Below are 14951 nucleotides of genomic sequence, written 5' to 3'. Positions count from 1 at the left end.
TTTCTTGGGTTTCTCCCGTTTCCTCCCACAGATTCCTTCTTCATTCATTTTAATTAATCAACCGTCTCTAGCCTAAAGAGCATAACTGATGGCACGTAAATCTAGAAATTTCATTTAATTTTCTATTCCTTTTTAAATTTGTGTTACGCAGTTGCTGCAAGAAGGCGTCGTATTGCTGCTATGAGCTTATCAAAAGAGCTAAAATTCAATGGACGTTTGTTTTCTACCTCTTAGACAGTGACAGAGGAACAGAAAGAAAGTAGACGAACAAATGCTGATGAACAACTCTTCGGCGCTCGAAACCCAGGTTCGATTCTCGGTAGGAGCTCATGTGGTGTGAGAGCTCCTTCGTGGCTATATGGTTACCACATACGTCTTAATAACGGGATATCAGGGTTCGATCCCCAGTAAGAACTCATGTGGTTCGTATCCCACGTCCACGTCTCACATAGTCTCGCTGCTAAAAGGGACCGTAAACCCCCAATCCAGTTGCTGCTGGACTGTTGGGATGGACCGGAATTGCTCCCTCATTTGTATTGTAAAACATTATTACATGGGACGACAGGTGTTGCTACATGTTTGACGCTGAAACGAAGTGACATGAATATATTGCAGCAATCCAAACGGCAAAGATAGATGTGCTGAGAAGCACCCCAGATGAAGCTTTCGCTCTTTACTTCCATGACCTCCAGAAAGCGCATATATACATAGGGGCGGATCCAGGATATGATCAAGGGAGGGGCTAAACCATATTTTGCCGTTTTATCCAGTGTATACCTGAGCGTCAAGGGGGGACTATAGCCCCCCTTGGATCCGCCACTATATATACATATATATATATTAGACGAGGTAGCTACGTTGCCAAAACCTAGGACCATTAGTTTGGTAAGTTCATATTTTTTAAGAGCTCAGTCCTGGAACTTTTCTGTCTAAGTGTGTACATTGAAGTTAAATCCAGATAGAATTTGACTGTCAATTAGGGAAAGGTATGCATAAGAATACAAGATCAACACAAGTTTGTAGAAAATATTGAAGCAATTTTCAATGCGCCTTACCTGGGAAGTTAGACTCCACTTCTCGTTTTTCTTTTATTGTCTCCTTCAGATTATTGATGGTGTTTTCTTGCGAAAGATTGCTTAGCGGCAAACTAATAGAATTGGGCAGATGACAGATATCGAAGTGTAACGATGGTCTTACGTCAATAAGGAGATGTGGCGTGTTTTGTTCTAAGACTGACTTATACTCTTTTGGAGACACTCGCTCCGAATCTTCTAGGAGGTGCAAACGCTTGTCCTGAAAGAAAAACAAATAATAAATTTCATGGTTTAGGGCAATATTTATCATTTGGTATAAAATACACGATGTCTTTCAGGATAAGGGTTGGTAAGGTTCAGTTTTGGCCTATGGTAAATTTATGGATTTCACTTTTAGAATACTTTATTTTCAAGGAATGCAAGATATGTACTTTATGATGACTCTATAACAATAATATTTGTGTTAATATTTCAGTTTAATTTTCTGTATTTATAAAGTACATCGTGGAAATCCATTTCGAAAATCTAAATACCGACTAAATCAGAATAAAATCTAACAAACTAAATACCGCATAAATCAAAATAATATACAACAAACTACGTTATACAGGGTGTTAATAAACTTAGGTGAATCCTTATATCAAATTAAAGAAGAAAACGAACGCTAATAAACGTGGGTTGGAAAATATCTCCTTTTAGAGTTAGAAAACGCCAAAAATGAGAAACACCATGTTTTAAAATGTTCTAACTTGAAAATTATTGGATCTCTCGGAAGCACTTCAAGGAATTATACAGGAACTAGTGTGTACTCTATCTAAATATCTATGTTTCACAATCCTCTGATACCTACGAAATGAGAACTCAATTAATATTTAGAACTGTATCCCCGTACTCCAACTTACTTAATGCCATTTATTACCCATAGATACTTAGATAAAATGCGTACTGGTACCTGTGTAATTGAACCGCTAAAAATAGGTTTAAGATTTTTCAAGCTAGAACACTTCAAAACTTGATGTTCGGCATTTTCGGTGGTTGATAACTGAAAGAAGGCGTTTTGCAACCCAAGTTTATTACAACCTCCTCCTTCTCATTTGATACAAAGGAATCATCTCCTAAATGTAAGACACCGAGTTCGTTAATACCTTGCATATCTGATGAATGCTGATTAACATCGATTATACTTACGCATTAATTTCACAAAAGACTTTTTAATGTGAGTATAATAGAGAGAAGTGTACTTGGGAAGGGGAGTTCGACAGGAATACTGTCTCTTGCCAACATTATTTAATATATATCTAGAAGAGACAGTGTAAAAGAGTTGCAAAATGAAACGGGCATTTCGGTAGAAGGTAGAATGATTAGGTGTATACAGTTTGCAGGTGATATAGCGCTTGTTGCAGAATCTGAAGAGAAAATCAATCAGATGTTACAAAACTTGAGGAAGAGCTGTGAAGAATATGGGATGAAATTAAATGTTAGAAACACAAAAGACATGATGATTGGAACGAAGGACTCCGTGTCAAATACTCGTATAGAAGTAGGAAGAAGAAAAGCAAGGATTTGTACTTTCTACATTGTCGAAGCATATTTTGTGTATATCCTTCTGTAGTACAAACTCTAGCCAGCATATAGCTTAGGTTTTATTCTTTCTTTTTCTCGGAGGACCATATTCTGATCTGAACAGATGATCGTACGTTGTATTCTCGTTATCCCATATACTGATTTTTTGTTTCTTCCTAATGTCTGGGCCATGCGAGTGCAGAAAAATTGGATTAAAATGGGTTAGTCATTCAGTTAGTTCATCATGCATACGTTCATGTGAGGAGTGCAGTGGAAAGTATAACTCATCTAGTCTTCTATTATCCTATTCGTATATTCATCGCATTATGAGAATCCTTAGCGTGACTGAATCCGGACGACCCCGGGGACTAATACTACATTTGCTAATACAGTGAAACCTGTCTATGTTGGCCACCATCCGTTCCATTGAAAAGTGGCCAACTTACAGAAAATTAGTGTGATTGGTGTATTGTTAGAATAGGATTTCTAGTATTATTTGATTGTAAAATTTTAATAAGCAATACCACGACAGCTACTTTTAAATCATGTATATTGAATAATCAGAACAATACGCAGTACTAGAAAAAAGTACTACAGTATATTTAATGTATGTACCGTTTTCTTCCTGAAAATTAGTCTGGTACACTGAATTATTTGGATGGAAAAGACAATCACACAAACAATCATAAAATCGAAACATATGTACGCAATTTATTGAAATTGGCATTTAGCACACTGAGTTATTCAAATTGAAAACAAGAAAAGCAAAATCAAAAATTCAATAATTTATATGCAGTTTATATGATTTTTTCGGCAGTGACAAATATTTTTGTAGTTACCTGTCGAAAAGTAGCAAATGAGTTATTAATAACCAATTTATTCATTGTGGTTCATTCTAGGCGTCGGTATGTCTTCTATTCTTTTTTGCACATATGAACATTCAATTTTTGTAGTAACTACATTTTTTTAATAAGCTACAAGTGTTTCCCTTGGAGCGAAAGACGTTTTAAGAAAATCTTAAGGGAATTCATATCTCAAAACCTCCGCTACTTTTCGACAAGCAGTCACGTGCCAATAAATGACAATTGAGATTGTTTAGATTTAACCTTGGGAACTTTTAAGCTCCCCACTGAAGAAAGGAGCCGATATAGCTAATGGTTTTACCAAAGCAGACAGGGTAAACAAATACGTACAACCATTTCCTGAATCCCTGTACGTGCTCTTTCTTATTCGCATCTTCCTTCACCACCTGTTTATCAGGGTAGTGTTCTGGCCATTGACCTCCAAGTACAAATCGCGGGAATCTGTGCTTGTCTGTCTCCAGTAACAAATACAGAACATTTGGCTCCCATATGGGAATACGAAAGAGTTAAGAAAAATAATAAAACGTATTCGCGTGACAAGATACGCAGGTAAATTTATCATTATCAACATAGGATAAACATTGTTTCAAGGCGGCCAACTTCCAAGATAGACAGGTGGTCAACTTACAGAGTAATAAGTAACGAATGTCTTATGGGAAAATGCAGGTTCAAGACGAATCAGGCCAAGATAAGCAGGTGGCCAACTTAACAGGTTTTACTGTACCGTAAAATTTTTAATTATGTATGTAGATAATAAATTTTCACGGCAAAAACACGCAGACAAAATAAGCAAAAAGCTCAGACTATTTACATAATACGATCTCTAGTCCCAATATTGAATCTAGAATCAATTCTGTCTCTATACTATGCCATATTCTATTCTCATATTACATACGGAATTGCCTTCAGGGAGTCTTCGCCAAAACTTCAGAATGTATTCAAACAAGAAAAATGTGTCATAAGAATCATTACAAAATTACCGAAACGCACCAGCTGTAAGAAACTATTTGAATCATTGAATATGACGACAGTTCCTTTTTTGTACATACTTAAACTTCTTAAAATTACTTGGGATCAATTTAGATAAGATTAAAAGAGATGGTGATACTCACGACTATCTTAAGCGTGGAAAAGATAACTTATCTACTGTATATCATAGAACATCTACACAAGGAAAATCACATATCTATATGGACATAGAACTGTATAATGAGCTACCTGGGTACATAAAAAATACTCATTAAAAGAGCTTCTTTGTCAACTCAGTACACAAACTGCTATTAAATAACACATTTATACAGTAGATGAATACCTTAACATCCCATTATGAAACTTAGAATAATGATTCCATGAATAATGATTTATATATATATATATATATATATATATATATATATATATATATATATATATAAGTAAATTATTGAGTTGGGTTCATTTTGAGTTTAACGTCCCGTTCAACAGCGAGGCTATATAAAACGTGGACCTACTGATTAACGTGGAACCCGAACCATATGAGCTCCCGCCGGGAATATAAAGTAATTAAAATAGTAATTAAGTCCATATATATATATATATATATATATATATATATATATATATATATATATATTATTGTTATAGATTTAGAATTGGTTTAGCCTATATATATTTTCACAAGTTGTTAAAGAAGAGCATTGTATCTGTTCGAAGTATTGTATCTATTTTATATACTGACGAATATATTATTACTGACCAATATATACTTTATATTGCCGCCTTGAAGCAATGTTTATCCTATGTTGATAATGATTAATTTATCTATATAAATTATATCTATTTTTGTACAAACATACATTTAATGTGGTCCACAGAATGATTAATAAATTTAATCTGATCTAGAATAGCTCATACGCATAAGTGTATGGCGCATGGTCATAGGCGATATATTTATGAGTTGACCATGATGGCGCTCAGAAGTCCATTATGTTGCGACGCTCACACTGACTATTAATCCTGGGCTATCCTCTGTAGTATAGCCGACGATTCGTCATTTGTTCCTGCTGACACCAGTGTTGATACATTTTCATTCTCGAACACTCCACTAGTGAAACTGTTTCTGTGAACAAGACACCAGCTCTTCGAGACCCCACGATCTGATCTTTATAAAACACTAATAAATCATGGCATTTACCTATCATGCGCGAAGTTTCTCTACTAACTGACTATATAGGCTCATACGTATGTGCTATCAGGATACGCGCTGCATTATCACGCAACACAAAGACCGATTTCGCTATTCGAAAAAGTGGCTATATATCAATGTGTGTGTGTATATTGGAAAATCAATTACTCAACAGGAAATAGATAAAACAATACACCGTAGAAAGGATACATTAAAAGCGCTTTCGTTAAACGCTTCTATTTGCCAGCAAATTGTGTAAACATATGTACATACTTTGAACAGTGTGTTCCATAAACACTTTCCCTAAATCCTTCATTAGATACAGACAGGAGAAGTAAGAAGAACAGTAAGCTGTAAAGCGATCAGTTGGGCGTTATGTTCGAATGTAGTTTCATGTGATAATGCTATGAGTTTTCCTGCTGCATTCGTACAAGTAAAAGTACAAGTAGCATAATTGCAAAAGCAAATCAAAATTGTGTGAAGTATGCTCAAGAATACCTTTCTAAAACATCATGCAACGATAAAGGGTGCGGTTCATTAACTATCGCACTAGTTCATTAATGTTGACTAACTATCATACTAGTTCATTAATAATGATTAGTTTATTAATGTAGATTAGCTATCGTACATGCTCATTAATACTGATTAACTATCACTAGTTCATTAATGCTGATTAACTATAGTTAATTAATTATCGTACTAGTTCATTATCTATCGTATTAGTTCACTATTGATTAACTATCGTACTAATTCATAATATTCATTAACTATCATACTAGTTTATTAATATTGATTAGCTATCGTTCTAGTTCATTAATGCTGATTAAATATCATACGAGTTCATTAATGTTGATTAATTATCATACTAGTTCATTAATATAGATTAGCTATCGTATTAGTTCATTAATGCTGATTAAAATATCATCCGCGTGCATTAATGTTGATTAACTATCATGTTGATTAATTATCGCACTAGTTCATTAATGCTGACTAAATATCATACTAGCTCATTAATCTCGATTAACTATCGTGTTAATTATTGTACTAATTTATTAACTATCGTACTAGTTCATTAATTTTGGTTAACCATCGTACTAGTTCATTAATGTAGATTAGCTATCGTACTAGTTCATTAATGCTGATTAAATATACGAGTTCATTAATATGGATTAACCATCGTGCTAATTCATTAATGTTCATTAACTATTGTACTGGTTCTTAATGTAGATTAGCTATCGTACTAGTTCATTAATGGTGACTAACTATATGTGAATTATCATACTAGTTCATTAATATTGGTTAACTGTCGTATTAGTTCATTAATGTTGATTAGATATCATATTACTTCATCAATTAAATATCATATTACTTCATCAATGTTGATTAACCATCGTGTTGGTTAATTATCACACTAGTTCATTAATGCTGATTAACTACGTGTGGATTATCGTATTAGTTTCTTAATGTTGATTAACTATTGTATTAATTTATTAATGTTCATTAACTATTGTACTAGTTCTTTAATATTGATTAGCTATCGTACTAGTTCATTAATGTTGATTAACTACCGTACTAATTCATTAATGTTGATTAACTATCGTACTAATACATTAATGTTCATTAACTATTGTACTAGTTTATTAATGCTGGCTAGCTATGATACTAGTTCATTAATGCTGATAACCTAATTCATTAACTATTGTACTAGTTCATTAATGTAGATTAGCTATCGTACTAGTTCAATTAACGGTGATTAACTATCGTGATGGTTAATTATCGTACTAGCTCATTAACTATCGTATTAGTTCATAAATGTTGATTAACTACCGTACTAATCCTTAATGTTGCTTAAGTAGAGTACTAATACATTAATATTAACTATTGTACTAGTTTATTAATGCTGACTAATTATGATACTAGTTCATTATTGTTGATTAACTATCGTACTAGTTCATTAATGTAGATTAGCTATCGTACTAATTCATTAATGGTGATTAGCTATGATATTTTTCCATTAATGTTAATTAACTACACGGTGTCTACTGACACTGAAAATACTTGAAATACTGTAATTATACTGGAATTTAATTTTGAAACTGGAATTTTGATCCACATACTGGAAAAATTATGAAATATACAAATATTATCATTCTTTATAATCTACCCTGGATTTTTGAACTTCAAAAGTTCAGGGTAATAACAATCTTACATTATAACTAGAATAGAATAATAGATAATTATTTATACAAGTTATAATAAACTTAATTATACAGTTATATAATACAAGTAAGGCTCTTGGCTCACAGTATTAGGCCTCCGAGCAGGGTGTCTACGGGCCATAAAAGTCATGAATTGTGGTTGTCGGTCAAAGGAAAGTAGTGAAATTAAGCTTCAGATTATAAAAAAAGTGATTTTATAGAACAGCAATACTTACGTAATACAGTAGTTACTGAAATAATAAACTGTGATTTTCCCTAAAGATTCGGCGTTAAGACGTGAAGCCACCTCTCTTGGGATTTCAGATAGTCACTGTCTTTCCCCTTTCTACTAATACTGTTTTCAGTTTCCGTTTTTTTTTTTTTTTCCTTTTTTTTTCTACACCTCACGTATAATAACAAATGGATGCATTATATTATATGCAATGCTTCAGGTACAGTATACAGAGCTGCAAACTAGTCACTAAAGTCAGTAAAAGTATGCCCAATGATGGGAAACTAAGGGTCAGTTTTAATGCTTGTATTAGGTACTTGGAATTTTTAAATTGAAACTCAGTAGACACCCTGAACTATCGTGTAGATTGATTATCGTACTAGTGTATTAATCCTTGTATTAGTTCATTAATGTTGATTAACTGTCGTATTATTTCATTAATGTTCATTAAGTATTGCACTAGTTCATTAATGTTGATTAGCTATAATACTAGTTCATTAATGCTGATTAACTATCGTACTAGTTAATTAATATAGATTATAAGTAAGTATTGTATTTGTTCATAGTTTAAAATCAAATATTTTCTCGATAAAATGTAACTTATTTGAATGCTAAAAGCCATTCTTCTCCTAACTTATCTTTATAATAAGGAATTCGCGAACAACACTAATATTTCTTTCTTTTTATTAGTATCTGCACTAAACTCTACTCACCTTATCGTTTGCCTTTGAGCCACAGAACTGTTCGTAATCTATCAGAGCCTTGATACTCGGCTCCTCTCCACAGACTGCGCATTTCGGATTTCTCGGCCGTAACTTAATGTTGCGAAACACACTGCTTGCTCCATCGAATACAAGCATTCGCCCTGCGAGAGTATCTCGAAGTCCTAGAATAATCTTTACCGCTTCCAATGCTTGCAAAACACCTATCACACCTGGAACTATTCAATTAAATTAGATTAAAATCCATATTACTTAATATTAAATCCATCATATTGTTTGTTACTGTATATTCATCAGGAAAACAATATTTCTGAAAGTTTCTAAAAAGATAAGACTCTTTTAAAAAATAAAAAGCATAATATATTTTGTATAAGGTAAACAAATTGTGATTAAAAACAGAACACAAATCAGATAAATGTCCCATTTAATTCTGCTAAAACAGCCTTCCTATTCCCACTACATTTTCGATTATATTTTGATAAAAGCTTAAAATGTCGTGCCGCGTCAGTTATGCATCAGATCTTCACTTTCAGCTGAAGAAATGTCATTGCTTTTCTGGTGTAAACGCGAGAATTTGAAAAGTCCTATCAAAAAGCCAGGATGGTGTAGATTGCACAATCACGATGGTCAAATCTGATTGACATGCAATTTGCAAATTGTTTCCGCAGAACTTTCCCCACATTTCCCACAAAAAAAAAAGAAAAAAAAAGAAAAAAAAAAGAAAAGAAACACCATAATGGTTTAACGTACCGGAACTGAAGATTCGGGTCAATCCCTTACCATTCTTAGAATTTAATGTCCGAAACTTACCACTGCACTTCATAGTACTTCCTATGATTTAGGCTATTATGTTCTCCAAATTTTAATTTTGCCTTTTGTTTCAATTATGGAAAACATTGCACTGAATTTACAAGTAGTATGCACGTTACTGTTAGAAGATAAGCAAAGATAATAAGCTCTCCTAGAGCATTCCAGGGATAGCTATCAATCTCGGCTGGTCAATCATTCCTCTAGCTTGCTCTGGAGTTCTAGGAGATACCCAATTCAAGCCTCTAGTTTGCTTCGAACTCGAGGTTTTTCTTCCTTTCGCTTAGTTTGTTTCGGAGCTCTGTGATTTTTAACCCGCTCTCTGCTTCCTTCAAAGCATTGGGGATTCCTAATTCACTCCACCTAGCTTCCTTCGGAGCTCTGTGGAGATTCTGCCCTAGGCTGTTAGGTCCTTGGGTCACCCTTCTCTACCTTATTTTGGAGAAGTTACATCATTGTAGTATTTCTGTAAAATACTGTTTATAGAGGATTGTTATAATAAAACTGGTAGTGGGAGTCAATTCCGGACTATAATTCACCAAAGTTCCACCTACTCTTGCACGAGCAGAACTTTACAATATATATCTCTCTGATGTTTGCACAATATTATAGTTGAGCAAAAATGTAAATTTTAGAGCTATAATTTTGGGTTATATCTCATTAACTGTATCAGGTACTGTCCCCTTCTTCTTACCTAGATAGTATCATAATGAAAAGAATGATGAGTACACTTCAGTACCAGTTCCACCTTAGGGGGCGCGGTGGCTCAGTGGTAGAGCGTTTACCTCCAGTGCTTGGGGTCCCTGGTTCGATCCCAGCTCGCGCCGTGTGGACTTTGTGGTGGACAAACACCGTGCTCGTGGGTTTTCTCGGGGTTCTCCCGTTTCCTCCCACTTTTTTATTCCACCATTTCACTCATTTCTCATTATCACCGTCTCCTTTAGCCTAACCGGCATAACCGTGAGACGTTAAACTTAAAGATTTCATTTTTCAGTTCCACCTTAAGAGGTGACATGCCTATCATGTAGTGTCATTTTTTCAGATCTATAATTCTGATTTTTTTAAAAAAAGTTTCCTCAAAAACTACACATGAGGTTTTACATTCACTTACACCATTTTGTTCAGCTTAATAAGATATACCAATTGATATACATCTCATTTTAAGACACATTTTTTTCCTTCGTTAAACACTAATAACATTGTACAATTTGAATGATTCTTGTAGAGAAATAAGAAGATGTACTTACTAGCTCCAAGTACCCCTCCGTCTCCACAGTTTGTCACTGTTTCTGGGGGAGGTGGCACAGGAAAGAGGCAACGATAACATGGCCCATTATTACAGTGATAAACAGTCAGTTGGCCCTCTAACTGCAAAGCACTTCCGGAAACGAGAGGCTTGTCTGCTAATACACAAGCATCGTTTAACAAATAACGAGTAGCTACATTATCTGTCGCATCTAAAACTATATCATATTCCTTTACAATGTCCAGAGCATTTGTGCTGTCCAGTTGTAAGTGGTATGTGCTTACTTTCAGATGATGGTTCAACCTACATGATTAGCAAAAGAAAACGAGAAAATTTACATCAGTTATAAATTACAAATATATTCTATAAACTAATTAACTCCATAATTTAAGGCAGCGTTTTTTTTTTTTTTTTTTTTTTTTATGGGGAGCTGATTGTCGTCGCGGACGTGAAGCAGTTTCAGTTGTCAGTTGTGCGAATACAGTGTAGCGTCGTGTCACGTGGCAATCGGCGTTTGAACCAGGATAATAAGTGCTACAAGAATGGGGACATTAGATTTCAGAAGTCGCTCAAACACTGAGCTTCTCTAGCTTTGCATTGTCAAGGGTGAACTGTGAGTTCCGCATAGAAAGCAGTGGTCGCCCACGTGTCCTGAATAACCACGACCGGTGACGTCTGGAATGACAGACAAGCAACAGTGCGTGAAGCACGACAAACGCAGGTTGTTCCAATATATCTCAGAAGTCAGTGCAGCACAATTTGGTTTCCACGAAATATCGCACCCCTAGACCAACACAAGCGACGTTACTAAGCATCGGTAGCAGCGACTCATATAGGCTCGGAAACACGTCAATTGGGCCCTACATTACCGATGACGTATAGCCTGGACAAAAGGAGTCACGGTTCCACATGTACGCGAATGGTAGGATAAGAATCTGGCGCAGATCCGATGAACCATGGACCCAAGTTGTCAACAAGAAACAACTTTCGAAGCAGCTTGTGGCTTGGTAATGGCTTGAGGCGTGTTTACATGGCATGGGTTGGGTTCTCTGACCTGTTTGAATCCAACATTGTCTGGTCAGTGCTACGTTCAGGTGCTTGTGATTGTCTTCAGCCCTTTATGCAGTGGTGCTCACCCCCCCTTATGTCCATGACGCACCCCCCCGCAATTGTCTATCCATAGGTATTCTTCCATAAAAAAAATCTTTTCGATTAATTTTTAACCCCCCCCCCCCGTCAAACATATTTATATAGATTTTTAACCCCCCCCCAAATATTTCAATGACGCAGTTTGCGTCATAGCCCCCCCTTGTGGGCACCCCTGCTTTATGGACTTCGTATATTCTGTGTGAGATTACAATGCGTCATGTCAATGAGGTGAAATTCTGCGCGACTAGTTTGATAAACATTCTCATCACGTTTAATGTATGATTTTGCCCCTGGACATGAACCGGACATAAACCCTATCATGTTAATGTAGAATATCATCGAACGGACCCTTCGTGTCCAAGATCCTCGACCTGCAACAATCACTGAATTGTAGACGGCAATAGGGGCTGAATGACTGCACATTACTCCATCGGATTACCAGACTTGTCGCGTCTCTGCCATACAAGTTGCTGCACTTCACAGTGCTCGAGGAGGTCCTACGTGCTATTAGGTAGGCATCCCATGGCTTCTGGCACTTAAGTAAATTAGTCATAATGTTCTACAGATCGTCAATCTTAGGGTATAGTTATACCGAAATTTTCCTACTTCATCCATCCCTTTTCAATTTTCTTACCTCGAATCACCGTTCATCCTGTATAGAACTCTGTGTTTATGTTCATTTTAGCGATCAATTTTTCTCGCTCAGCGATAAATCAGGCTTGGCAGCAAAAACATTCAAAAAGTTATCTGCGACTCAAGAAGCAACAGCACATTTGTAGTAAAGAAAAGACCTGCAACCGTGTTTTAAACGACACTCAGCAAGCAGAACTGTTGTGTGATGTGTAGCCAATCAGTGCACTGTCCACTTAATCATCCACTGCAGAAAACAAACATGTTTATTTTATAAAAACAGAAAGGATATATGAAGGTTGGTTCAGCAACAGGTTCCATTTAAAACGATGTGTTTGTCTTGCTTTTTGCACCTCGTTGCAGGAGAAAAGGGAAAGAATGAAATAAGAAAGTTTCGGTATAACCGTTCCATCTTCACTCCTTATAAAGCAAGTTTACCATTTTGTTTTAGTTTGAGCATCTAACACTATACTTAGTACTTATATTTTTAACTAGTATTATTTAAAATTTTTCCTTAATTTTATTTTGGTATTAATAGAATAAAATACACACTAATGTTCTTTTATTATATAGCTATCAAGAATATATTATATAAACCTACATAAGCTATTAGAATTTTTGCATTCTTTACGTTATTAAATTGTATGATAAACTATTCAGACATTATATACATGTTTGAGATTCTCAACTATACTGTAAGATACACAATTCATTTGAAAGAAAATAGATGGAATTCTACTTTTGCGCAACCCTCTGTTAAGTCCTTTAATCTAACGTTTCTTACCATTATACTTTTATTGAAATACCTATTGTAAGGGAAAGAGGAAAAAGTGACAAGAACTTTCCATAAAACTATTTTTCCCGTGCAAATAACGGGCATTTCAGGTAGTGTTTACACAGGGTGTTACAAAAATGTGTCACAACATTTTGGGAACAGATTCCTCACATGAAAATAAGAAAAAGGGAACAGATTCCTCACATCAAAATAAGAAAAAGGGAACAGATTCTTCACATGAAAATAAGAAAAAGGGAACAGATTCCTCACATCAAAATAAGAAAAAGGGAACAGATTCTTCACATGAAAATAAGAAAAAGGGAACAGATTCTTCACATGAAAATAAGAAAAAGGGAACAGATTCCTCACATCAAAATAAGAAAAAGGGAACAGATTCCTCACATGAAAATAAGAAAAAGGGAACAGATTCCTCACATCAAAATAAGAAAAAGGGAACAGATTCTTCACATGAAAATAAGAAAAAGGGAACAGATTCTTCACATGAAAATAAGAAAAAGGGAACAGATTCCTCACATCAAAATAAGAAAAAGGGAACAGATTCTTCACATGAAAATAAGAAAAAGGGAACAGATTCTTCACATGAAAATAAGAAAAAGGGAACAGATTCCTCACATGAAAATAAGAAAATAGGAACAGATTCCTCACATGAAAATAAGAAAAAGGGAACAGATTCCTCACATCAAAATAAGAAAAAGGGAACAGATTCTTCACATGAAAATAAGAAAAAGGGAACAGATTCTTCACATGAAAATAAGAAAAAGGGAACAGATTCCTCACATGAAAATAAGAAAAAGGGAACAGATTCCTCACATCAAAATAAGAAAAAGGGAACAAATTCCTCACATGAAAATAAGAAAAAGGGAACAGATTCCTCACATCAAAATAAGAAAAAGGGAACAAATTCCTCACATGAAAATAAGAAAAAGGGAACAGATTCCTCACATGAAAATAAGAAAAAGGGAACAGATTCCTCACATGAAAATAAGAAAAAGGGAACAGATTCCTCACATGAAAATAAGAAAAAGGGAAAAGATTCCTCACATCAAAATAAGAAAAAGGGAACAAATTCCTCACATGAAAATAAGAAAAAGGGAACAGATTCCTCACATGAAAATAAGAAAAAGGGAACAGATTCCTCACATCAAAATAAGAAAAAGGGAACAAATTCCTCACATGAAAATAAGAAAAAGGGAACAGATTCCTCACATCAAAATAAGAAAAAGGGAACAAATTCCTCACATCAAAATAAGAAAAAGGGAAAAGATTCCTCACATCAAAATAAGAAAAAAAAGTTCATATAGACCTATGCTCAAAAGTGGATAGTTTCCGAGCTACAGGGTGCTGAAAACGTAAAACAAGTGAACTTCAAAAGTTCATAGCTCTACTACTATGGAACCTATCGTAGTTAGGTCAAGACATCACTAAGGAACTGGTATGTGAAGAATGCTCCAGTGCTTGCACATTAATTTTTAGAAAAGTAGGTAGAGAGTGATGAAGTACTCCCAAACAGCCTCTCTAAAAATGATTATTTAACTACCAGAGATTCT

At 34.9% G+C, this 14951-nt stretch overlaps 1 protein-coding gene and 1 non-coding gene across 2 annotated transcripts in view; one reads left to right on the top strand and one right to left on the bottom strand.

Moving 5' to 3' along the window:
* Positions 1–14951, bottom strand: part of Uba4 (Ubiquitin-like activating enzyme 4) — a 77497-nt gene that overhangs the window by 6839 nt on the left and 55707 nt on the right. The window contains exons 5-7 of the mRNA XM_081758323.1: positions 10831–11132; positions 8768–8994; positions 1056–1293 (exon numbers count right to left, since the gene is read on the bottom strand). Coding sequence (XP_081614449.1) covers positions 1056–1293; positions 8768–8994; positions 10831–11132 — 767 coding nt within the window. The remainder of the gene's footprint in view (positions 1–1055; positions 1294–8767; positions 8995–10830; positions 11133–14951) is intronic.
* TRNAW-CCA (transfer RNA tryptophan (anticodon CCA)) lies at positions 10339–10410 on the top strand. Its single transcript has one exon. It is a non-coding gene; the product is annotated as a tRNA-Trp (tRNA).

The sequence above is a fragment of the Thermobia domestica genome, chromosome 5 (genome assembly GCF_964235325.1).
Source record: "Thermobia domestica chromosome 5, izTheDome1.hap1.1, whole genome shotgun sequence".
NCBI classification, from domain to species: Eukaryota; Metazoa; Arthropoda; class Insecta; order Zygentoma; family Lepismatidae; genus Thermobia; species Thermobia domestica.
The sequence above is the reverse complement of the archived record's forward strand: the minus strand, read 5'-3'. Positions and strand labels throughout refer to the sequence as shown.